This window comes from Chionomys nivalis, chromosome 3, assembly GCF_950005125.1.
Source record: "Chionomys nivalis chromosome 3, mChiNiv1.1, whole genome shotgun sequence".
Lineage (NCBI taxonomy): Eukaryota > Metazoa > Chordata > Mammalia > Rodentia > Cricetidae > Chionomys > Chionomys nivalis.
In genome coordinates this window covers 109,583,286-109,607,261 of record NC_080088.1, presented here as the reverse complement: position 1 = coordinate 109,607,261, position 23,976 = coordinate 109,583,286, and the positions used below count along the sequence as shown (strand labels likewise).

Here is a 23,976-nt window from a genome sequence, read left to right as displayed (position 1 = left end):
AGGCAAGCAGTGGCCTGCTTGGCTTTACATGGTGCTTCAAGCCAGGAGACCCTGCCTCCAAAGAGAGATGGCTCAGCAGTTAAGAGCAATGATGGCTCTTCTAGGGGACCGGGTTTGAGTCCCAGCACCCGCACCATGTGTAACTCTAGTTCCTAATGACCTCATGCCTTTTCCTGACTGCCTTCAGCGCCAGACATGCACACAGTGCACATAACACACATCGCAGGCAACATGCGAAAGCACATAAAATAAAATGATAAATATATATATATTTTTTTAAAAAAGGACAGGGCTGGGCTGGAGAGATGGCTCAGAGGTTAAGAGCATTGCCTGCTCTTCCAAAGGTCCTGAGTTCAATTCCCAGCAACCACATGGTGGTTCACAACATCTATAATGGGGTCTGGTGCCCTCTTCTGGCCTGCCGGCATACACACAGAATATTGTATACATAATAAACAAACAAACAAACAAATAAATAAATGAAATTGTATTTTTAAAAAGCCCTCGAGGTACACAATGGTGCTTTGTGCATTTCTTTTTATTTAGACGGTCTCATTCTGTAACCTCTGGCTGGTCTGGGATTCACTCTTGAGACAGTCTGTTCTAACTCATGACAATCCTCCTGCCTCAAGTTGTTGGTCTTACAGGTGTGAGCCACTATGCAGAACAATATTTGGAATCCATACTTGCTGTGGGATAATCCTGTACACTGTAAAAATGAGCACTCTCATTGTGTTTTTTTTTTTTTTTTTGGTTTTTTGAGACAGGGTTTCTCTGTGGCTTTGGAGCCTGTCCTGGAACTAGCTCTTGTAGACCAGGCTGGTCTCGAACTCACAGAGATTCACCTGCCTCTGCCTCCCAAGTGCTGGGATTAAAGGCGTGCGCCACCACCGCCCGGCGAGCACTCTCATTGTTAGTAAGCTGATTGGCCAATGGCTAGACGGGATTTTTGGGACAGAGAGAATGCTGGGGAGAAGGGCAGAGCCAGAAGAGACGTCGTGAGAAGCAGAGCTAGCAGGACGGGAAGTACATTCACGAGGTAAACAAGCCTCAAGAAGCACATAGAGTAATAGAAATGGGCTAATTTAGGTTAGAGGAGCTAGCTAAAATAAGCAAACAAAACAAAAAACCAAGCCTATTGGCCAAGTATTTAGAATTAATATGAAGTCTCTGTGCGGTTATTTGGGGAGTGGCTGGCTGGCGGGATAGAAAAGTCTGTCCACACCTACTGAGTAGGGCACAGCCAGACAGCGGGGTCTAACCTTTGCTTTGCCACTTGCAAGCTGTGTTGAGGTCAGGTAAGAACACATTACTCCTGACTTAGGGGATCAGTTTTCCCAACTGTAAAATGGGAATTAAGGATGTTTTAGAAGATCGCTGTGGATTGTTGAGGACACACATGATAGATGAAATTATTCAATCAGTGTTAATTTATTTTAATCTTTATTTTTGTTTTTTTCCAGACAGAGTTTCTCTATGTAGCCCTGGCTGCCTTGGAACTCACTCTGTAGACCGGGCTGGTCTCAAACTCAAAGACTCACCTATCTCTGCCTCCTGAGTGCTGGGATTAAAGGTGTGCGCCACCACACCTGGCTGACCAGTGTTATTTTAATCAAAAGCTATTTTCTTTGCCAAATATATGAAAAAAGAGATAGTTCAACTCTATGCAATTATTTAGTACCAACGCAATAAAAACTGGATCAAAAATAAACATAGAAGAATAAATAAACAAAGCTTGCATTACAAGACTTGGTGGTCCAGACTTGAAGCCTCAGAGACTTGGCAGGTTGAGCCAGGAGAATTCCAACTTAAAGGCCTTTCTGGGCTACAGAGTGGGTTCAAGTCTAGCCTTGGCAACTAAGTGAGATCCTGTCCCAAAATAAAAAGCCAAAACACAGGGCTTGGGTTGTGGCCCTAGGATTTGAACCCAGAGACGTGCAAGGTCCTGGGTTCAAATCCTAGGGCCAAAAAGTACACAGACAGCATGCCTGTAACAAACAGCCCAGCAAAACGGTGCGCACACACCTTTAATCTCAGCACTCGGGAAACAGAAGCAAGCAGACCTCTGAGTTCAAGCCCAGCCTGGTCTATACTGTGAGTTCCAGGAAATATGGGGCTAGGGCTATACAGAAAGATCCTTTCTCAAAAACAAACAAACAAAATGAAACAAAATCACACTGATTTTAAGGCGACCCTTCCTTGAGAAGTCCACATCATGTCTTCGCTGTGTACTTTTCCAGCCCAAACTTGTTCTTTGCCCTACCCCCTACATAGGCCAATGTCCTTCAGAAACTCGATAACTTTGCTCGTTTTTTCAAAACCACTATTCTCTTGAGAGTTAAGACAAGAAAAAAGATGAGACAGAAAATACAGCTAAGCGGGTAGTCACATGTGATCAGAATGGAACTGGAGATGTTTGGGGCTGACACCGCAAATAGGAATGTTCCACCAGCAGTGGGCGTATGGTTCAGATCCCCGCCCCCCACGCCGAGTCCCTGAGACACCACCTCTTTCCTGTGTCTCCTTCAGGGTGGCTTTTCTGGGTTCTAGGCCTCATGTTCATTCAAGCAGGAGAACAGCCAGGGTTCTGGAGCTTTCCTAGACTATTAGCAGAGGGATCCAGGTGCTGTGCAGGAAGAGTGGAGTCTGGACCGCTTGTCCTGAGACTCTGTGCATCAATAGGAACTGTTCTGTTTTTTTTTTTTTTTTGGCGGGGTGGGGGGCGGGAGAGAGGCGGAATTGTTTGTTTCAAGAAAGGGAGGTTTGGCCGGGCGGTGGTGGCGCACGCCTTTAATCCCAGCACTTGGGAGGCAGAGGCAGGCGGATCTCTGTGAGTTCAAGACCAGCCTGGTCTACAGAGTAGTTCCAGGACGGGCTCCAAAGCCACAGAGAAACCCTGTCTCGAAAAAAAAAAAAAAAGAAAAGAAAGGGAGGTTTTCTTTTTGTGTCTTTTTGTGTGTGTGTAGCCCTGGCTGTCCTTGAACTCACTCTGTAGACCAGGCTGGCCTCGAACTCACAGAGATCTGTCTGCCTCTGTCTCCCAAGTGCTGGGGTTAAAGGCGTGTGCCACCACCGCCTGGCCGCTATCTATCTATCTATTTATCTATCTATCTATCTATCTATCTATCTATCTATCTATCTATCTATCTATCTATCTATCTATCTAATCTATCTTATCCATCCATCCATCCATCCATCCATCCATCCATCCATCCATCCATCCATCTATCTATCTATCTATCTATCTATCTAATTCAAGAGACAGGTCAAGGACCCATGTCTTTAATCCCAGGACTCAGGAGGCAGAGGTAGGCAGATTTCTCAGGGTTCGAGGTCTACAGAGTGAGTTCTAGGACAGCCAGAGCTGTATTCTGAATCCCTGCCTCTGAAACCAAAAAACAAACAAGAAACCAGCTCAAGGTCTGTGGCGAATCTGCTGCAGCCAATAAAGAGTTCCTCTAGAGGACGGCATAAGAAATCCTCAGTCGCTGGTAAACGGGCGTTGGGAACGGCCTCTGTCTCGGCGCGGAGAGAACCCAGGACTTGCTGAGGTAAGTGGAAGCTCGGAGGGAACGGGGTCAACGCGAGGAGGAGGAGGAGAGTGGCCGGCAGGCCCTACGGGCCGCCACGTCCGCGCGTGGCCGACGCCATGTTGAAGCCTGGCAGAGGCGGAGGCCGGGAGGTGGGAGTGGGACTAGGGGTTGGGTGGGAAGTCGGGCCTCGGGGGAGCAGGGAGGAGCAGGAGGAGTCAGCCTCCAGGTCTCGTCAGGGCCCGGCCCGAATCTGGCTACCCAGGAACCAGCTTCCTATCGGCACTTCCGCCCTGGCTTCCTCAGCACCACTGCGCATGCTTAGAACGGGTCGTTCCTGGCAGTTGCTGGAGTTTTCCAGGGGGAAGTGCCCGAGACCTCTCCCCTCCGGTGAGACTCCTCCCCCCCCCCTTTTTTTTTTTTATTAAAGATGGAGAGCTCGTGTATCGCGGACTGGCCTCCAACTCATTAGGTACTCAAGGATGGCCCTGAACCCCACATCAGTCTCTCCAGTACTGGGATTACAGACGTGCGCCACCATTCTTGCCTAATCTCGGAAAAAACAAAACAACAAAAAACTCGCCGTTAATTCCAACCTTTGAGAGGCAGGCAGTTTTTCTTGGAGTTCGAAGCCGAAGCCAGCCTGGCGTATATCGTGAGTTCAGGACACCAGGACTACATAGTGAGACCCTGTCTCAGCAAACAAAACAAAATAACCTTCGAAGCTTTATGTATCCTATAAGTAATTATAAATAAGAGCCGCCACTCCAAAACTCAGTGAAGGGTGGGGGGTGTAGCTCCTTTGGCAGAGTGGTTGTGTAACGTGCGAGTAGCCCTGGGTTCCATCTCCAGCACCCATTAAACTTAAATGTGTTGGCACATACAGTGGGGAGAGGTAGTGCGGCAGGAGCATCAGAAGTCAAGGAAGGCCAAAGATAGCCTGCACTGTGTGAAACCTTGTCTCTCACACGTTTTAAATTCAAGGATAGTTTTGCTTGAGTTTAAAAGAAAAAAAAATAATAACCCAGGGCAGAAAGCTGAAATTACTGTCAGCTCCCTGAGGAAGAAGATGGAAAGAGGAAAGTGCTGAGCAGTGGTGGCGCATGCCTTTAATCCCAGCACTCGGGAGGCAGAGGCAGGCGGATCTCTGAGAGTTCGAGGCCAGCCTGCTCTACACAGTGAGTTCCAGGACAGGCTCCAAAGCTACAGAGAAACCCTGTCTCTTAAAAAAAGAAAGAGGGAGAGAGAGAATTCATGGCCCAGTACAAAGGAATCTACAGAGAACACCAGAGCAGGGAGAGATGGTCATAACGGGGCTAGGGCTCCTTTCTGGCTTTCACCTGAAGGAATTCCATGCATTAGGGAGAAAAAGGTAACAAATGGTTAGAGCCAGAGCCCAGGAAGCCTCCTTCCCACTGGTGGCCTGTCTGGCTGTGTGCTCTCTTGCTGATAAGGACACCAGGGAGGTAGTTTTGTTGTTTGTGAATGACAATTTGGTATTATTCTTTTTATGACTTGTAGAAGGCTGTAATGTTGGTATTTTTGCCTCTACTCCCTAAGTGTTGAGACGAGGTGTGTACTACCATGCCCAATTTTTCATTGTTGTTTTAAACCTTATTTTTACATGTATGGGTGTTTTGCCTGCATGTACGTTTGTGTACCATATGCGTGCCTGGTGTTCACAGAGGTCATAGGAGGGGTTCAGATTTGGAACTGGAATTACAGACAGTTGTGAGCCACCCATGTGGGTGCTGGGAACCAAACCTGGGTCCTCTGCAAGAGCAGCCAAACCTCTTAACTGCTGAGCCATCTCTCCAGCCCCTAGCTCTTTGCTTTTTGAGACCGGTAGCCCAGACTGGTCTCAGATTCATGGTAATCCTCCTGCCTCAGCCTCCTGAGTGCTGGAACTACGTGTGCACATTATCATGGTCAGGTGTAAGTACCATTTCAGGGACAGGGAAAGATGCTGTAGGAAGGAGTTGCCTTCAGTGTTTCTCAGACTCCCAGTTGTAAGCAGATTTCAGCATCGGGTCCGAGTGAGACTGAATTATGTGTCAGGTAAGTGAGCCACAGTTGGGGCTCAGTACAGTTATTCTCAAGCCCAGAATGAATGGGTCATCTTCTCGGAAACTGAGAAGGAAGCCCTAGTCCTAAGCCCACTGCCCTCATAATGCGTAGTGAAGTTGGTGGCATGTGCCTGTAATCCCAGCACTCAGGAGAGTGAGACAAGACAATTAGGGGTTCGGGGCCAGCTTGGGGCTATAATGGAGGCCCTATTTAGTGTGTGTGTGTGTGTGTGTGTGTGTGAATGGCACTGCTTCCCACAGCTGTGGTGAGTGTGGAGACGCACAGGTGCTTCACACCCGTTTGCTGTTCCTGTTCTAGAACATGAGTGACTGGGTGCCTATTGCCAAGGAATATGACCCGCTAAAAGCTGGCAGCATCGACGGCACAGATGAAGACCCACATGACCGGGCTGTGTGGAGGGCCATGCTGGCCCGCTACGTACCCAACAAAGGCGTTACTGGAGACCCCCTTCTTACCCTGTTTGTGGCACGACTAAACTTGCAGACCAAAGAGGAAAAGTTAAAGGAAGTCTTCTCCCGCTATGGTGACATCCGGCGACTGCGGCTGGTTCGGGATCTAGTGACTGGCTTTTCCAAGGGCTACGCCTTCATCGAGTACAAGGAAGAGCGGGCCCTGTTGAAGGCCTACCGGGATGCCGATGGCTTGGTCATTGACCAGCACGAGATATTCGTGGACTATGAGCTAGAGCGCACCCTCCGTGGCTGGATCCCTCGGCGACTGGGTGGAGGGCTGGGTGGGAAAAAGGAATCTGGGCAGCTGAGGTTCGGGGGCCGGGATCGGCCTTTCCGAAAGCCCATCAACTTGCCCGCTGTCAAGAATGAGCCGCATAGAGAAGGGAAAAGAGAAAGGAGGGAGCGATCTCGATCCCGGGACAGACACTGGGACCCCAGGCCCAGGGAACGGGACCATGACAGGGGCCGAGAGAAACGCTGGCAAGAGAGGGAAATGGCCAGGGTATGGCCTGAGAATGATTGGGAAAGAGAGAGGGAGTTCAGGGAGGACAGGGCTAAAGGCAGGGACAAGAGGGACAGAAGTAAGTAAAGCCACGGAGGCCTACCCAGAGGCCCTGGACCACCATCAGACTGGGGCAGCTCCCTTTCCAGCCCAGAACCCAGGCTCGCAGACCAAGAGAGGCTGTGCTTCTGCAGTATTGAGACTTGAACTGGAGAGCGTGAGTGTTAGGCAGGTGCCACACTGTGGGACACAGATGGGAAAGAAACTGCATGGGAAATCACCCAGCTGGTGCTTGTACATGCTTGTCAGCCCAGCTTCCGGGAAACGGAGGCCAGAGTAAAGGTGGTAACAAAGAATCTGTCTTCTTCTTCTTCTCACAGCCTTTGAGGTGGGGTTCAATGTGGCAGAGGGGATAGTGGTTTATAGCCCTTAAATAGCCTGGCGTGGTGGCACACACCCTCATCCTAGCATAGGTGAGGCTGAGGCAGGAGGATTGCAAGTTTGAAGCCAACCTAGGTTACAAAGTAAGACCCCCATGTCCATAACCTACAAGAATTAGATGTAACCCTGACGTTGACCCCTGGGAGCAGGGTCCCATCTTCATGTTCAAAGTTTGCTGAATTGAAATAAAAACAGACTAGAAAAGCCAATTTCAAGGAGAACTGTCCAGCAGGCTGAGCGTCTGGGTTGGCAGGCAGCTGCTCTCAAACTGGCACCACCCCTTCCCTGCTAAAATGCTGACTGCCTGCTTTCGCCTGGGGCATTTACAAGGAAAGGCAGCCTAGCAGGGCTGTGTGAGCTGTGGCCGACTTTCAGCCACTGGACAGAAACATCAACAGCAGTGAGGTGAAAGAATGGGAGGGCACTGTCCTAGACTGCCTGGAGCTGGTCTCAAGGGTCAGCGGTCCCTTTTTCAGACTATCTGCATTCCGGTTTGCTGGGCAACAGGGGTTCTGTGAACTTGAAGTGAATTAAAGACTGCTGTCAAGACTTAAAGAAAAGCCGGGTGGTGGTGGCGCACGCCTTTAATCCCAGCACTCGGGAGGCAGAGGCAGGCGGATCTCTGTGAGTTCGAGGCCAGCCTGGTCTACAAAGGGATTTCCAGGACAGGCTCCAAAGCTACAGAGAAACCGTCTCGAAAAACCAAAAAAAAAAAAAAGACTTAAAGAAAAATGACAGTCAGCTGGGTGTGGGAAGCAGGTGCAGGCAGTCTGAACTATTTGGAATTTCACACGGATTCAGTCAATAATCATATTCACTGGAGAGCTAGCAGGATGGCTCAGAGCACAGGAGAACATGCTCTGTGGACTGGCGCAACACTTAAGAGCACTGCTGTTCTCTCAGGTGGCGGGGTCACACAGCAGCCGATCAATGTCTGTAATCGCAGTTCCAGGGGATCTGATATCTTCTTCTGGCCTCAGTCACTAGCACATGTGCCACACATGTATACATGGAGGCGTTCATATAAACACACAGTAAAGCCAAATCTCTTTAAAAAGGTCCCAGTCTACCTGAATTCCCAGAACCCATGGTTGATAGAATCAACCCCTGAGAGCTGTCATGTGACCTCCACATGAGGACTATGGCACGCACGTCATGCATACAGTAATAAAGGTTGCTGGGCAGTGGTGGCGCACACCTTTAGTCTCAGCATTCTGGAGGCAGAGACAGGTGGATCTCTGCGAGTTCAAGGCCAGCCTGGTCTACAGAGTGAGTTCCAGGACAGCCTCCAAAGCTACACAGAGAAACCCTGTCTCAAAAAAATCAATAATAATAGCTGCTGCCAGAACCTCACATGGTGGCACACACCTGTCAACCCAGCACTTGGGAGACACAGGATTGTTAAGAGTCTGAGGCCAGCTAGGGCCATATAACAAGATCTTAGCTCAAAAAAAAAAAAAAAAAAAAACGGGGGGGGGGACGGGCGGTGGTGCGCACGCCTTTAATCCCAGCACTTGGGAGGCATAGGCAGGCGGATCTCTGTGAGTTCGAGACCAGCCTGGTCTACAAGAGCTAATTCCAGGACAGGCTCCAAAACCACAGAGAAACCCTGTCTCGAAAAATAAAACCAAACCAAAACAAAACAAAAAAAGTTGATACCGAATTTTCTACCTCCTTACTGTCAGAAAGTGGCTGGAACTTCTGGTCACTTACACTGAAGCCACAGTGACTATAGGCTTGCACCTCCATGCTCAGCTTCACCCAGTTTCTTAGCAAAAATAGTACAATGCACAGGGTACGGTCCCTTCCATCATATGATCTTATTCTCTGGAGCCCGGAACCCACGTGCTCTGTGCACCAGCAGAAAGTAAAGGGGCCAGCCTCCAGTTCCTCCAGTGGCCATGGCAACTGTGGGCCAGCTAGGAGTGTGCACCCCCCGCACCCCATACCTTTTACCCATCCGCCACATCACCCAGGCTCGTGAGCCTGGCACCCAATCCGCTGTAAGGCACTGTCTTCTTTGCACAGACCCAGAATTTCACACAAGGAACATGAAAAGAAGAAATGACAGGAAAAACACACAGGAAACACGTCTCATCCTAAACAACTCTGTTTGGTTAGTACTACTGTGGTGCTCACAGCAGATTCCAAGGCACACCACCTCGGACAGGCTGCTTCGGCCTCTAACCTTACCAGGCGCGGCGAGTGACCATCCCGAGACTTTTCCCAGCCGTGGCCCGTGGCTGGGGGGACTGTGATGATTTGCTCTTGTGTCCCATCCAAGTTGGGTGGCTCATCCTGTGACTAGAGGCTCCACCTGTCCAGTCCATACAACCTGCTACCTCCAGGGCCACTTCATAATATAAAACGCCCCTTCCACTGCCTTTCACTAACATGACAAAGGCCCTAAGAAAACAAAACAAACTAAAGCTAGGAGTCAAATAGCCATCATAGTGGTAAGTGATGTGTTCAGCTTAGGAAGCTTGTGACTAAAATTAATGAGGTCTGGCTTTAGATCCTTGTCTTATTAAATATAGGTCCTAAGGGGTCAGAGGCATTGAGTATAAATCGGATAGCCCTGCAGATAAATAAACACTTCTTTAGGTTTTGGCATCAGTTCTTCCTCATCCATCCTCAAAGCAGACAGTTCGTTTGAGGGGTCGATGTGGAGGCAGCCACCCAGAGCAGGCGGCAGGCGGTCCAGGAGGGGGGCACAGTCACAGGTGCTGCAGGGCTTCCTGTCCTTGCTCTGTGTACCCGTCATCTCGGTGAGTGTGTGCCCACTGGCCAAAAGACTCATGGATGTGCGTGGGTCTCTGCGCGTTGGCCAGGCGCTTCTTGTCCCGGGAGAAAAAGCTAAACCTTTTGGAAGGGGAAAAGAAACACAGACGGAAGTGAGTGCTCGCCCTCTCCTGCTCCACCTGCCCGCTTCCTTCAGCCCTAGGACACACAGGAACAAGCACCCGAGGGAGCAGATCCATTCCCCATGGGGGATGCAGTCAGCAGGATTCTAGAAAGCACTGGGGCTTCTGGGTGTCATGGGTCCCAGAACCTTAGCACTCACACAGAACGAGCAGTTTGCAGTATGTGATGGGGGGTGGGGGTGGGAAGGACCTTCCATCTGACCGTTACTAGGGGGATCTTTCCTATATGGACTAGAAACAAATACCAAACCAAATCAGCACAATTCAGGTCCTCACAAAGGCCAGGTGTAAGGCTCTATGGCTCAGCTAAACGCTCAGCTCAGAAATTTGTTGGTTTTTTTTCTTCTCTTTTTTTTTTTTTTTTTTTTTTTTTTTTTTGGTTTTTCAAGACAGAGTTTCTCTGTAGCTTTGGAGCCTGTCCTAGAACTCCCTCTGTAGACCAGGCTGGCCTCGAACTCACAGAGATCCGCCTGCCTCTGCCTCCCGAGTGCTGGGATTAAAGGCGTGTGCCACCACCGCCCGGCCTTTTTCTTATTTTTATAGATAGCGTCTTAGGTAGCTCAAGCTGGTTTCCAAACTCACGACATAGCTGAGGGTGACCTTGAACTTCTGATCTTTCTGTCTCTCCTTCCCAAGTGCTGGGGTTACAGGCTTGAGTCACGTGCTCAGTTTACGGGATACAGGAGATCAAACCCTGAGGCTTGTGCTTGCTAGGCAAGCACCCTACTTACTGAGCCCCAGCCTAGAGATCTCTCTCTTTTTTTTGGTTTTTCGAGACAAGGTTTCTCTGTGGTTTTGGAGCCTGTCCTGGAACTAGCTCTTGTAGACCAGGCTGGTCTCAAACTCACAGAGATCAGCCTGCCTCTGCCTCCCAAGTGCTGGGATTAAAGGCGTGCGCCACCACCGCCTGGCCCTAGAGATCTCTTGAATGAATTGAATGATGCTTTGGAAGAAGCTGAAAGTTGTGAGGAAGATGATTCTAAGGCAAACCCATTCTTAATATTCATTCATTCACGTTTTCGTTCATTCATGTGTATGTATGAGTGTGTGAGCACTCAAGTGACTTGGTTCCTGTATGGACGGCAGAGGACAGACAGCAGGAGTCAGTTCTCTTCTTCACTGTGGGGGGTGCCAGAGTTGAATTCAGGTTTTTAGCCTTGGGGGCAGGGGCCTCAATTCACATCTGGCAGCCCTCATAGTCCATGCTAGGTAAGTGTTCTACCACTGAACTCCAGTGAGTGTGTGAGTAATTGTGTGTGTGTGTGTGTGTGTGTGTGTGTGTAGGAATCAGTTCTCTCCATCCACTCCATCTTAGGTCCCAGGCAGTGAACCTAGGTCCGCAGGCTTAGCTGCATACGTGTTTACTCCAGCAGCCACCTTTCCAGTCCTCCAGCCCACTGATACTAATCTTACAAGACTGCAAATCACCCAGGCTGGCATTTAGTTTGTGATCCTCCTGACTTAACCCCAAGTGGTCATGCTTGGCAGGAAGCAGTTTGGCCTGCTGAGCCATCCTGCAGGCCCCCTAAACTGTGTTAGAGACAGGGTCTCTTATTCACCTCTGCTACGGCCATCGCCTCTCCCCTGTCCCTCAGTGAGAGAGCGGGGACTGTAGAAGCATGCTCTGGGATCTGACTTAACGTGGGGCCTGGAGATTGGAACTCGGGTCCTCACATTCTTCACACTGGCCGACTCCCCAGTCCCGGGGTTTTGTTACAGTCACATCTAGTGAAGAGGATGTTCCGGGGAACTGGGCCTACACTCCCTTTCTAGCAGGAATAGAATGCTCTTTCATCCTCAGGCCAAGTTCACCTTGGAAATTCTCTAGGGCTTTAAAGGGCACGTGTGAGCCGGCAAGTTGAGGTGGGGGTTCACGCTGGACAGGGGAGGGCTCATGGGGTTAGCTAGTCCACCACTGCAGCGTCTCAGCCTGACATAGGAAAGCCACCTGCAGATGCCAGCTCCCCCTCCCCCCACTTTTCTGCACCAAACAGCTGCCAAGACAAAGCTGTTTAGAAAGCCTCAGGCACGGAGACAGGGAAAGCAGTTAGCGTCACTCAGATCCCAGGGGCGCTGATTACTGACCCGTCACTTAAAGGACCTTCTTTACTGCATCATGGACAAGGTGGTTTTTAGAGCGAAAACAGAAGAGACAAAAAGAATTATCGGTGACATTCCCGGCTGCACTCGTGGAGGTCAAGAGCGACAGTGGCAATCACGCCCCATACCCACTCGAGATGCCAACAAGCAGGTGACGGCCATGCAGCTGAAGTGGCCAGGAGGGAAAGGCTGGCAGCAGCCACCATAGCCATTCTAGAGGCACAGCAGAAGAGAAAAACAAAACGAAACCCCAAACACAGACAGTGCCTACGAGGGACACGAGTCTTCGCACAGGCTGCAACGTGGGGTCGTCAAGGATCAGTCCAGCTGCCACCATGGGCATGACGGCTGTAAAGAGCCTTCCAGAAGCAGACAGACCGAGGAGATAAAGAGAGGGCAGTGTGACCAAGAAACCCACCCCGTAAGATCCACTGAGAGCTGCAACGACGGTCTGCGTTACAGGCCGAGACACGCCCCCCCATGTTCCTCAGCGTGACCCATGAAGACACAGGGTCCTCTCTCAACAGGACCGACGACCTTGTATACGTGGAGAAGTAGACACAGACTCGTGTACAGAGGCTGTCTGGGTGATGGTCCTATAGCCTAAGGAAGCCCAATGGTCACTAACCCCAAGAGGACAACTGAGAGTCTCTCAGGGAACCAATCTTGCTGAAAAGCACCTTTTCTTACTACTATTATTATATATATTGGGGGAGAAATCCAGGGCCTGTGGATTCTGGCTAAACACTCCAACACTGAGCTACTGAGCTATGTTGTTCTCGGCTCTTTCTTGTCCCCATAGGTGGGGACAACCCAGAGTCTCATGTATCTCAGGCTGGCTTCAGTCTTACCACATAGTTAAGAATGACTTTGAACATGTGGTATCTGGGCTTCCACCTCCAAGGGCTAGGGTTAGAGGTCCATGCACTGAAGCTGAGCCCAAGGTTTCATGCACACTAGCCAAGTACTCTCCCAACTGAGCTACAGCCTCGCTCTTTTATAAAATTATTATTATTATTTTAGCTTTTCAAGACAAGAGTTTCTCTGTGTAGCCCTGGAACTCACTCTCTAGACCAGGCTGGCCTGGAACTCGTAGAGATCCGTCTGGCTTCAGAGTGCTGGGATTAAAGGCGTGCGCCACCACAGCCCACAGTGATAGTCTTTATCCTAAACCGGCCTCAGACTTCCTGCACAGCTGAGGCTAGCTGGAACTCTTGATCCTCGTGCCTCACACCTCCCTTGGGGCTTGGCTTACAGGCATAACCATGACCACCACATTGGATCTCATGAGGTGCTGGTGACGGGACCCAGAACATTACACAAAAATTCAATGGAGTGTCTGTATCCCCGAGACACTCTCACGGTCTCCAGTGGAGTCTCTGAAGTCCCTCGCTGTTTCCACCATCTCAGAGGAGTGGCAGCCGCAGTTCACCAGAGCCCACTCATCTGACACTGAGAAGGGCGGGCTCCCTTTTCCTCCTAGCTGCTGGGCACAAGAGGCTTTGGGGGCTCCAAACCTCCACCCCCCTCACAGCCCCTGTCCCTCAAACACTGTCACTGAGAAGCAGGAAGCCTCAGACTCCATGTAGACACTGCTTGCAGGGGTGTGTGCCCACTTACAAACACAGGGGCCACACTGCTGGCAAGAAGGCCTGAGTCATCTGGGGCATCCCATCCCTTTGATTGCTTCCGGGTCACCTGGACAAGCCCAACCTCCAGAGGTGGCACAGAAATGAAGCTTTTCTTTTTAATTTTTCTAAATGAGGTGTGATAGAGCACCTTTTTTTAATATCTGATTTTAAAAACGTCTCTCTGTGCATTGGTGTTTTGCTAACAGGTCTATCCACGCACAGGTGTCAGACAGGTGTGAGCTGCCATGTCGGGGCTGGGAACTGAACTCAGGACCTCTGGGAGAGCAGCCAGTGCTCTTGACCACTGAGCCATCTCTCCAGCCCCAGAATGGAATAGTTTAAAGAGATACTTAAGTCTTTCACCCTTAAGATCATCAGACTCTCCAAACAAGGAATGGGAATTGCCCCAGGAAGTGAGTACTTGTCTCCAGAGATTTACAAAGCTGACGACCTCACAGGGTGAAAGTGAAGTCGGACAGTGAGTGATGGGGGAACCACACACTGGCAGGACTGTTCAGATGTGCCTATCTGTTGCCCTCTACTTAAACCTGACGCTGATTTCAGGACCCTGAAGATGGATGTGTGTGTGTGTCTCTCTGTGTGTCTGTGTGTATCTCTGTGTGTATCTGTATCCAATGTGTGGCCCCATGGAATAAATCTCCTATTTTCTGCTTTTCACTATTAATTTGGCTTTTATAATTGATTGACTCCAGACAGGTGGCTGAAGCTGGCTTGCTAGGGCACAGCCTATGACTTCCAAGTTTGATAAGAGAAGGAGAGACACTCCTATGACTGTTGGGCCAAATTCTGCATCTTAATCATGGTAGCCGTGGTTTTAATGCCTCCACCCCTGCTGGGTATTTTCGGAAGGCTCAAACCAAGTGAAGTGCTAACTCCTAGCATTTCATGGGCGGCTTCGAAGAAACTATTCCTGGCTGAGGAGGGGTGTGGGGGTAGAAGGCCAGGCACAGGACACACTGTCGTCCTTACTGCTGCAGACAGAGGCGGAGCATACTCCAAGGCCAGGCTTTCCGGTCCCTGAGGCCAGCTGCTGCCTTCCTGTCCCCCTCCAGAGTCCGTCACCCCCCAAGCTGTGCCCAGTGGAAAGCCGTCCTGTGCATGTGCGGATGGACTCTGAAGTGGGGACCACACAAAAGGGGCACTGGTGTTTAGGGTTTGCTGGGGACAAGGCTGAAGTCACTTGAGGCTCCCTTGTGACCTCCATGGGCTGTGCCAACCTGTCCTCTCAGGCCAGTGGCCTCACAGTCACAAGCTATTCTTGGACCATCTTCAGGCTCACTGTTTTGACTGGCAGTGGGAGGTTCTGGTTGCCTTGTTGTGCCCAGCCCAGAAATGTCAATTATGACGTCTTGGACTCAGGGTGCGTTTGAGAGATAAGGGGACCTGGGCAGCCAGCCACTAGCTGGGGCATGAGGATGTGAGAGAGGAAGGAGAGGTGAGGGGGTGTTGTATGGACAAAAGACCTAGTTCAGAAGCCCAGCTTTGAGTTTTCCCAATCGCACAGATCTGAATCAAGTCTGGCATCCCTGGGCCTCAGTTTCCTCATCTGAGAAATCGGGATGATCGTGCCAGTCCCATGACTCTGACCAGACTCAAGTGTGCACCCCTTCAAAACCTGGTGGTTCTTTATTACCTGCTGGGTGAGAGGCGGGCTGGGACCAGGGGCCCACAGAAGCAGGTCAAACACAGTCCAAAGGAGAGGACGAGGGGGACAGAGGCCACAATATGGAGAAGAAGGGCTCTAGGAGAGCCTGCCAATGAAAGTTGTCATAGGCCACAGAGGACAAAAGCCACCAGTGTTGTCCCTGTGCTGGTCAAAAGCCCTTTGTGCCTGATAGCTGCCTGTCACCCCCCAGAAATCTGGCTGCAAAGGGCTGTCCACCTGTGCAGTAGGGACAGGAAGTACGGTCTCTCTCTGTCTTCGCTCCTGTCCCTCTGGAGCGGACAACCCTGTCGGGCTTAGAACACCAGGTGTTGCCAAGCAACCTGAGGCAGAGCTAAAGGGGAGAGGGACTTTGGGAACGGAGCCACCTCGGAGAGTGTGGCAGACGCTGTGGCCTGGTCATATGCTGAATCGGAATCATGATAGTCTAGATTTTACCCAGCCTGAAACTGGAAAAAACAACTTAAAAAAACTATTTGTGCTGGGCAGTGGTGGTGCGCTCCTTTAATCCCAGCACTCAGAAGGCAGAGATTTAAGTTCCAGGCCAGCCTGGTCTACAGAGTGAGTTCCAGGACAGCCAGGGCTCCACAGAGAAACCCCGTCTTGGAGGAAAAAAATTGTGTGTGTCTCTGCGTGTGAGTATATGATGTGAGTGATATGTTTATATGTCAGAAAACTGATTTGGGGAGTCAGTTCTTTTGTCCATTTTATGTGGGTTCAGGGGGGACTGAACTTAGGTCCCCAGGCTTGTGTTTTAACTGGTAAACCACCTCACTGGCCTCTGCTTCATTTTTCTCTAACACCGACGTCTACTGGCCTCTCAAGTTCGCCGTCACCCCTTCACCTTCTGCATGTTTCACGCGCTTACACCTCACAACGGACCACATGCCACCTGCCTTTCCATTTTCTCTAGCGCTTCAGAGAAAAGAAAACGGAATCCTGGTTCTGTTGTTCTGGCTTCTTTTCAGGCATGGTCCCCAGTCTGTAGTCTAGGTGTCTCTCTAACTAGAGGCAGGCCTACCCCAGCCTCCCGAGTGCTGGAGTTACAGATGTGAGCTTCCCCACCTAGTGAGAGCAGAATCCAAGGCTGAGGATGGCTGCCCCACTCAAGTCCAGGGTCTGCACTTGCAGGAGCACGGGGAGGGACAGAGCCCTCGCACAGGTAGCCAGGAGCCAGCCAAGCCCAATGCTGGAGCAGGCTGGAGAGCCTGCACTTAGGACCATTTCTTCTGTGCAGTTTTCTGAGTGGAACTTTGGTAGCAGATAGAAAGGTCAAAACAGTGCTGGGACTTCATGGGAGCCTTTGGATCCTGTTCCTTAGAAGTATTTATATCTCTTAGAAGAACTCCCAAACCCAGCAGGGGTGTAGGGCAGGCTGGCCAGCTCAGAGGGGCACTGCTGTCTACAGCAGTGCTGCAAGAAGCTACCTTGCTGTTGGAGGGCCCAGCGTGAGCAGGATGCCACCTGCCAAGGGAGTGGGCCCCACCACACAAACCAGCCCACATTCCGTCTGCTCAGAACTAGCCAACAATTCCCAGCATGGTCACTGTGTTTAAAGGGTAGGATGTATGGGTAGCACCCACTTCCTCCCCCACCCCCACGCTGCCTGCTCTTTCAAAGCTTCTATTGGGTTTGGGGAGAGGCCCAAGGGCTTTTCTGTAAGAATAGCCAAAACCAGGTCCGGAGAGCCCCTTTCGGTCTATCCAGACACTCAATGTGGGTCTGCAGCAGGCTTGACTACAGTCCTCCGAGGCCGGGCTACCTTGGCTGGGCTCTGCCTCTTACTGGCCACAGTCAGTTGTCTCAAGGGTCCCCTAACACTGACAGTCTTCTATGTATTAGCACCAGGGTGAGGCCCCCATAAGGCCATCTGAGAGACAGGACTTGGCCTACAGCAGGCTCTTGATGGGCACAAGATGGCACCTGACAAGGCCAGATAGAAACCCAGCCCTTCCTTTGACAGGCTTCGGGGCCTGCAAATCTTCTCAACTGGACACCATTATTCCATTATCCTCTGTTCTTTTCCCAGGAAAATGTTGGCAAGCTCCTGCGAGAACAAAGGAGATCCACAAGGCCAAGCACTCCTGGAGGGGCCGAGGTCTAGTGGATCACAGAAGCTACACATGAGCTTTTGCATGTATCTCATAGCAACCAGGGCCTAAGACTGAATGTATGCTGGACCAACATACATGTAATAGCATAGTGACCTAGGCCACTCTGGACTTTTTTTATTAAGTATCTTATGTAGCCTAGATTGGTCTCGGCTACTTACTATGAAGCCAAGGATGACCTTGAACTTCTGATCTTCCTGTCGCCACCTCCTGAATGCTAGAATTCAAGCATGGGGTCCTACACTTAGCTCCTTAAAGTTCTGAAAATGCCCGAGTCTCCGATCCCCCAACTTACTCACCGCACCAAACCCAGAGCCACATCCCATGCACCTGGCACACCCAAGCAAGCTCCTGAGCACCAGTCACTGGTCCCCAAATCTCTGCCCAGTGACACCAAGAAATGGGGGTCCAGGCCAAGCAGGGAGATAATCAAAACCCGAAGGGCAAGCCCCAGTGGTGGGAGAAGCTGGTCTCAGCCGCTGGGGTGAGGGGCAGTCCTGAGAGAAGCCCCCAGACCTGGGATCAGAGGTCTCAGGAACCAGGACGAGCCGTGTGTGACATGGCCCACGTGGGAGGCACAACACTTACAGTCGCTTGATCCCAGACTCCGGCTGGGGGGACGTTCTCGGGTGTATGATGGGCGGAGGCTGGGGTATTCGATTCTCCTCTTCTATTTCTTCGCTGAAGGCATGAAATAGAGGAGTCAACATAATTCTGTGAGAACTGGAACCCTCCCAAAGTGGGTAGAATGGTTTGCTTTGGTGCAAATTTTTTTTTTTTTTTTGGTTTTTCGAGACAGGGTTTCTCTGTGGCTTTGGAGCCTGTCCTGGAACTAGCTTTTGTAGACCAGGCTGGTCTCGAACTCACAGAGATCCGCCTGCCTCTGCCTCCCGAGTGCTGGGATTAAAGGCGTGCGCCACCACCGCCCGGCATGGTGCAAAATTTCTCAGTGGGGGAGTAAGATACCCCCGGGAAGGTGTTAAGGACAAGTGCTATGTTTTCCCTTCCTCCCTCCCTCTCTCTCTTCCCCCTCCTTTTGATGTACATGTGCGCGCGCGCGCGTGTGTGTGTGTGTGTGTGTGTGTGTGTGCACGCGCATGCACATGTGCACATGGAGGCCCCCAGGTGCCGGGGATCATCCTCTAACCCCTCCCACCTTATTCTCAGAGGCAGGGTATCTCAATCAAGCCCAGGGCTCTCAGCTAGGCTGGTCCTGCTAGCCATTGCTCTGGGGAGCTGCTGGAATGACAGGTGGGTTACACACTAGGCCAGCAGGTACATGGCTTCTGGAGATCTGAGTCCTGAATTCACGCTTGGACCTCCGCCATCTCCAGCCCCCCATATGTCTTTTTCTGGTTTTGATTTTCTGAGACAAGATCTCATGTCTCCCGGGTGGGCCTTGAACTTCACATGCAGCTGAAAGCAAGGAAGACTTTCCCATTCTCTAGGTCAGTGGTTCTCAACCTTTCTAACGCCTTGGCCCTTTAACACAGTTCCTCATGCTGTGGTGACCCCCAACCCTAAAACTGTTTCTGTTGCTACTGCACGACTATGATTTTGCTACTGCTGTGAACCCTTATGTAAATACTCTTGGAGCTAGAGCTTGGCCTAGGGCCGAGACCCACAAGTTGAGAAGCCCTGCTCTATTCCCCACCACCCTTGTATTCTGGGATTTGAGACTGTGTCCTGTTATGTAGCCTAGACCGACCTCAGATTTGCCATCCTCCTGTCTCAGTCACCCGAGAACTAGGATGACAGATGTGCACCACCACGCTCTATTTGCCAAACAGGACCGTTCCCATCTCCTGTCACCATAAATGCTGCCAAATCTGTGCCTTGGTTTCTCCAGCCTGAAGCTGACCCTTGACGGCTGCCCACGCCTGAGTGCTAGAGCACCCGGCGGCCCTACTTTCCGTGCACCTAGCACACTGGTTATTCTCCCAGCTTTCCCTTTACCCAATGTTTATTTTCTTTATTATTCTTATTCTTTTCTGTTTGTTTTTCGAGACAGGGTTTCTCTGTGTAGCCTTGCTTTCCTGGAACTAGTTCTGTAGACCAGGCTGGTCTTGAACTCAGAGCGCTGCCTGCCCCAGCCTCCTGAGTGCTGGGGTTAATGGGGTGCTCCACAACCGCCTGGCTCCTGGCTTACTCGTATTCTTATTTGTGAATGTGTGCGAGTGCAGGTGCCTGAGTCAAGACGGAAACAGATTTTTTTTTTGAGCTGGAGTTACATACAGGTGGTTGTGAGTTACCTGGTACAGATACAAGATACCAGGAACTAAACCTGGATCCTTGGTCAGAGCAATCTCAGCCTCTGAGTCATCTCCCCATCCCGTTTTATTTTTTGAGACTGGGTGTCTCACTGGTTCTAGGCTCAGTGATTTGGCTAGGCTGGTCGCCAGCCTACACTACGGACTCCCTTGTCTCCACCTCCCCAGGGCTGGGAAACAGGTGGGAACCATGGCAAATGTCTGGGGACCTAAATTCTGCTCCTCGTGGTAACTCTTCACTGATCAAGCCATCTATCACCTCAGTCCTCTGACAGACATCTGGTCAGACACTTGGCAAGACGTGAAATGGCCTGCTGGGGGCTGTGTAACTTTTTTTTCTTTTGATTTTCGAGACATGGTTTCTCCGTAGCTTTTTGGTTCCTGTCCTGGAACTAGCTCTTCTAGACCAGGCTGGCCTCGAACTCACAGAGTGCTGGGATTAAAGGCGTGCGCCACCACCGCCCGGCTGCTGTGTGACCTTTATGCCACCTATTAGGCGTGCTTGTCTCTCTGCTGCACAAGTACCGATGTGCCTGGGTTTGAGGTGTGGTAACTGCCCTCACCTCTTATAGTAGGCCAGCTCCTCTTGCAGCAGGAACACCTTAGACTTAAGCTCATTCCTCTCATGCAGCACGTCCCGCAGCTCCTGTAGCGTGAACCGAGGGCGGTTGGGGTCCTTGAGGTCCAGGGCAGCCTTCTCTGAGTCTGAGATGCACTCCTCTCCATCCACCTGCAGCTGTATCTGAAGAAGGCAGAGATGCGTTGTCAAGGCACTCCTGATGGTCCCTGCTCCACACCCTTCATATGCTAAAATTTTCCACCCCCCTCTGGTAGGCGGTCTGCTCAGGTCACTATTTTCGGTCTCTGGGCAGCAGCCTCCGCTTATCTTCCATAACGCTTCCCTTTGGAGGTGGGAGCCAGCCACCACCTGTTCGGCGAGCTCCTTCATGAGCTAGCCCTGCATCCCAGACTCCCACTCCACTCAGGATGCTATTACCAACGGCCTCCCACCATGCCTCTGATGGCCGCCCTCCACCATCTGTTGCCTTCTCCTCCTGGTTCCCCTCCCATTTTCTTAGACCTCTGCTGATCTGGTCAAGGTGTGCTGAAGAACAGCCTAGGCTCGTTCTTGCTACCGTTTTCATTTAAGGAGAAGTCAAGTCACTTCTGTGACAGACCCTCTGGTCAAATCCCTTCTTCCCCAGGGGGCTCCTGCCACATTGCTGGAGCCTAGCAAGGGGATACAGCTGTCTGCAATGTAAGTCATACAGACAGAGCCCAGGATTGTCCTGCATCAGCTGCCCTGCCTCAGATCACAACTTACCATGCCACCTCGTGCCAGAGCCTGGTAGCCTTTCAAAGACATTGGTAAGACACATGAAATACAGAATTTACCATTTTAAAGTATGTTAGCTGGGTGTGCATGGCTCTAGTCTTGGCACACAGGCAGCTGGGGCAGGAAAGGTGCCTAGAGTTCAAGGCCAACCTGAGCTATGTTGGCTTGAGCTATGAATTTCAAGGCAATCTGAGCCACACAGTAAGTTTGGGGCCAGCCTGGGCTACATGGTGAGTATGAGGCCAGTCTGTGCTACATAGAGACTTGAAGCCAGTCTGGGATACAGGGTGATACCCCCCCTAAAAAAAAAACGAACCTCTCACGCAGTGATACTACTTTATATCTCTAATTCCAGAACATTCTTATCATCCAAAGGCAATTCCCACACTCACTAAGCAATCGCCCACCATCCCCCCTCTTTCTGTCTCAGCCCCTGGTATCTCCCGACCTGGTATTTCCCATAATGCACCTGTCTCTGCCTCTTCCAATCAACCATGTGTTTCGTCCACATTACAGTCTGTGTCAGAGATACATCCCTTTTAATGGCTGGGTATATTCCACAGACGGGAAGATGAGCATGGTGTCATCCTGCCGTCGATGGGTATGTACGTAGCTTCTCTTTGGATGTGAATCCCAGCGTCCAATCCTGACGAGACACCTGTCTTCCATCCTTGAACTATGCCCAGGTCTGTGAATGGCTGCGGAGACTCTGTTTTTACCTGAGTTCTCCTCTCTATACAAGGTGCTTCCCACAGTGGATGTGCCCTGTTTGGCACCCCCGCCAGCCACTCCAAGGGTCCCAGTTATCCACAGTCCACACACTTGCCACTTTCTATTCTTTACTCACGATTATTGTCTGTGTCTGTGAGTGTTTACAGAGTATATGGTGGTCAAAGGGCAACTTTGGGAAGTCAGTTCTTTCCTCTGACCATATGGGTCCTGGGTATCAAACGCCAGTGGGTACTGCAGGGCAACAAGCACCTTTACCTGCTGGCCACATTGCCAGCTGCCCTAGCTAGTTTTAGGTCTAACACAAGCTAGAGTCATCTGAAAGGAGGGAACCTCAACTGAGAAAGATAAGATCCTCCATAAGATCCAGCTGTAGGGCATTTTCTTACTTAGTGATTGATGTGGGTGGGGCCATCCCTGGGCAGGTGGTCCTGGGTTCTGTAAAACAGTAGGCTGAGGCTGGACAGTGGTGGCGCACACTTTTAATCCAGCACTCTGGAGGCAGAGGCAGGTGGATCTCTGAGAGTTCGAGGCCACCCTGGTCTACAGAGCTAGTTCCAGGACAGGCTCCAAAGCTACAGAGAAACCCTGCCTCAGGGAGAAAAAGGAGAGAGAGAGAGAGAGAGAGAGAGAGAGAGAGAGAGAGAGAGAGAGAGAGAGAGAAAGCAAGCAGGCTGAGCAAGCCAGTGAGCAGCATCCTTCCATGGTCTCTGCATCAGCTCCTGCCTCCGGGTTCCTGCCCTGACATTCTTCAATGATAAATGGTGATATGGAAGTATAAGCAAAATAACGCCCCCACATGCCAACCTGATTTGGTCATGGTGTTTATTACAGCAATAGTAACCCTAAGAGGCTGGCCCATTACTCTCTTTTTAGAGACAGGGTCTCACTCTGTAGCCCAGGCTGGCTGGAACCCACATCCATCTTCCGGCCTCAGGCTCTGGAAGGTTGGGATGACAGGTGTGTGACACGGGACACCCCTTTCTCCCCTTCCCTCACGTTTCCTAATACTTGCAATATTCGGACCTTGCACACGCCAACAAGTCATACCACCAACCACTCTTCCCTAAGCCAGCAAGCCAGATCCCCAGTGGTCCATTTCTTTTTTTTTTTTTAAATATTTATTTTGTATACAATATTCTGTCTGTGTGCATATCTGCAGGCCAGAAGAGGGCACCAGACCTCCTTACAGATGGTTGTGAGCCACCATGTGGTTGCTGAGAATTGAATTCAGGACCTTTGGAAGAGCAGGCAATGCTCTTAATCACTGAGCCATCTCTCCAGCCCCCCCAGTGGTCCATTTCTTCAAGGCCATCCAGTGCCTGTGTACACCAAAGCCAGGATGCTCCAGCATGAGAAGGCAGAGTTCAGCAACATACCCCTCAACCCCAGAGGCTGAGGGGATTCTAGACAGGGCAGTGGCTCATGGCTGAGAGGTCAAGGACTCCAGGAGGCTGTTGAGCTGATTCAGTCCTGGACAGCTGAAAGGTAATACTGCCTGCCGGGCAGTTCAGCTGAGCTAAGGGGAAGGTCGAGGTGGGTGGGGAGGGCTCTGCCCACACCTAGTCGGAGCCAGAGCCACCGCAGGTGAGGAGCAGAAGAAACAATGTCTGCGTCCCTGCAGGCCACTCAGCATCTGCAGATGGCCTTCCCGGCTAGGCTACCCCACAGCCTGTTACAGCCTGGGTCACAGCTTCATTCCTTCCCACAGCTGTGTAACATTCCACTGTGACAAACCTCTAGCGTTAATCCATCACCATCAGGACTGGCCACCTCCACAGACTGTTCCTCCATTTTTAAAGGGCATCCAGCATTTTACTAAACACTAAAATCACTGAACTCAGAACCAGAACAGATTGGAACTGAACAGCAGGATTGAGAGATAGACACACACAAATATGCCAATAAGTGAGGATCGAGGGAGCGGTTTCTAGAGAGGTGCTCCCTCTGCGTGGGGTGTTGATGCATGTGTAGGAGTTTTCCACCAACTCTCAGCACCAGAGGCAAAGACATCAGAGGTTGCAATAGAGTCCCCAGGGCCACACAGTGTCCCCTGCATTTGTTTAGACCCCTGCTGTGCCATAAAATCTACTGAATCAGCTGTCAACTGTTTTAAAATCTGGAGACTCAAATTCCAAATCCTCCTGCCTCTGCCTCCCTAGTGTTAGGTTTACATCA

At 50.9% G+C, this 23,976-nt stretch overlaps 2 protein-coding genes across 8 annotated transcripts in view; one reads left to right on the top strand and one right to left on the bottom strand.

Moving 5' to 3' along the window:
* The first annotated feature begins 3,283 nt into the window (after positions 1-3,283).
* Positions 3,284-7,646, top strand: Snrnp35 (small nuclear ribonucleoprotein U11/U12 subunit 35). 4 transcript variants are annotated; one of them, XM_057765143.1, is made up of 3 exons: positions 3,284-3,551; positions 3,961-4,002; positions 5,916-7,646. In XM_057765143.1, exon 3 carries the CDS (start codon positions 5,919-5,921, stop codon positions 6,657-6,659), a length of 741 nt encoding a protein of 246 aa, XP_057621126.1. In that variant the 5' UTR covers positions 3,284-3,551; positions 3,961-4,002; positions 5,916-5,918; the 3' UTR covers positions 6,660-7,646. The 4 variants fall into 4 exon arrangements, with proteins under 4 accessions (XP_057621126.1, XP_057621125.1, XP_057621127.1 ...); XM_057765142.1 differs by lacking the exon at positions 3,961-4,002 and having other exon boundaries at positions 3,286-3,551; positions 5,916-7,644; XM_057765144.1 differs by lacking the exons at positions 3,284-3,551; positions 3,961-4,002 and adding an exon at positions 3,832-3,920.
* Positions 7,647-9,113: 1,467 nt separating this feature from the next.
* Rilpl1 (Rab interacting lysosomal protein like 1) overlaps positions 9,114-23,976 on the bottom strand; it is a 36,580-nt gene continuing 21,717 nt past the window's right edge. The window contains exons 5-8 of one of the 4 annotated variants that reach the window (XM_057765457.1): positions 20,297-20,475; positions 18,052-18,144; positions 12,023-12,046; positions 9,114-9,875 (exon numbers count right to left, since the gene is read on the bottom strand). In XM_057765457.1, coding sequence (XP_057621440.1) covers positions 9,731-9,875; positions 12,023-12,046; positions 18,052-18,144; positions 20,297-20,475 — 441 coding nt within the window. In that variant the 3' untranslated portion in view covers positions 9,114-9,730. Of the gene's footprint in view, positions 9,876-12,022; positions 12,047-12,308; positions 12,397-18,051; positions 18,145-20,296; positions 20,476-23,976 lie in introns of those variants that run through there. The other 3 variants (XM_057765460.1, XM_057765461.1, XM_057765458.1) reach the window with 3 other exon arrangements.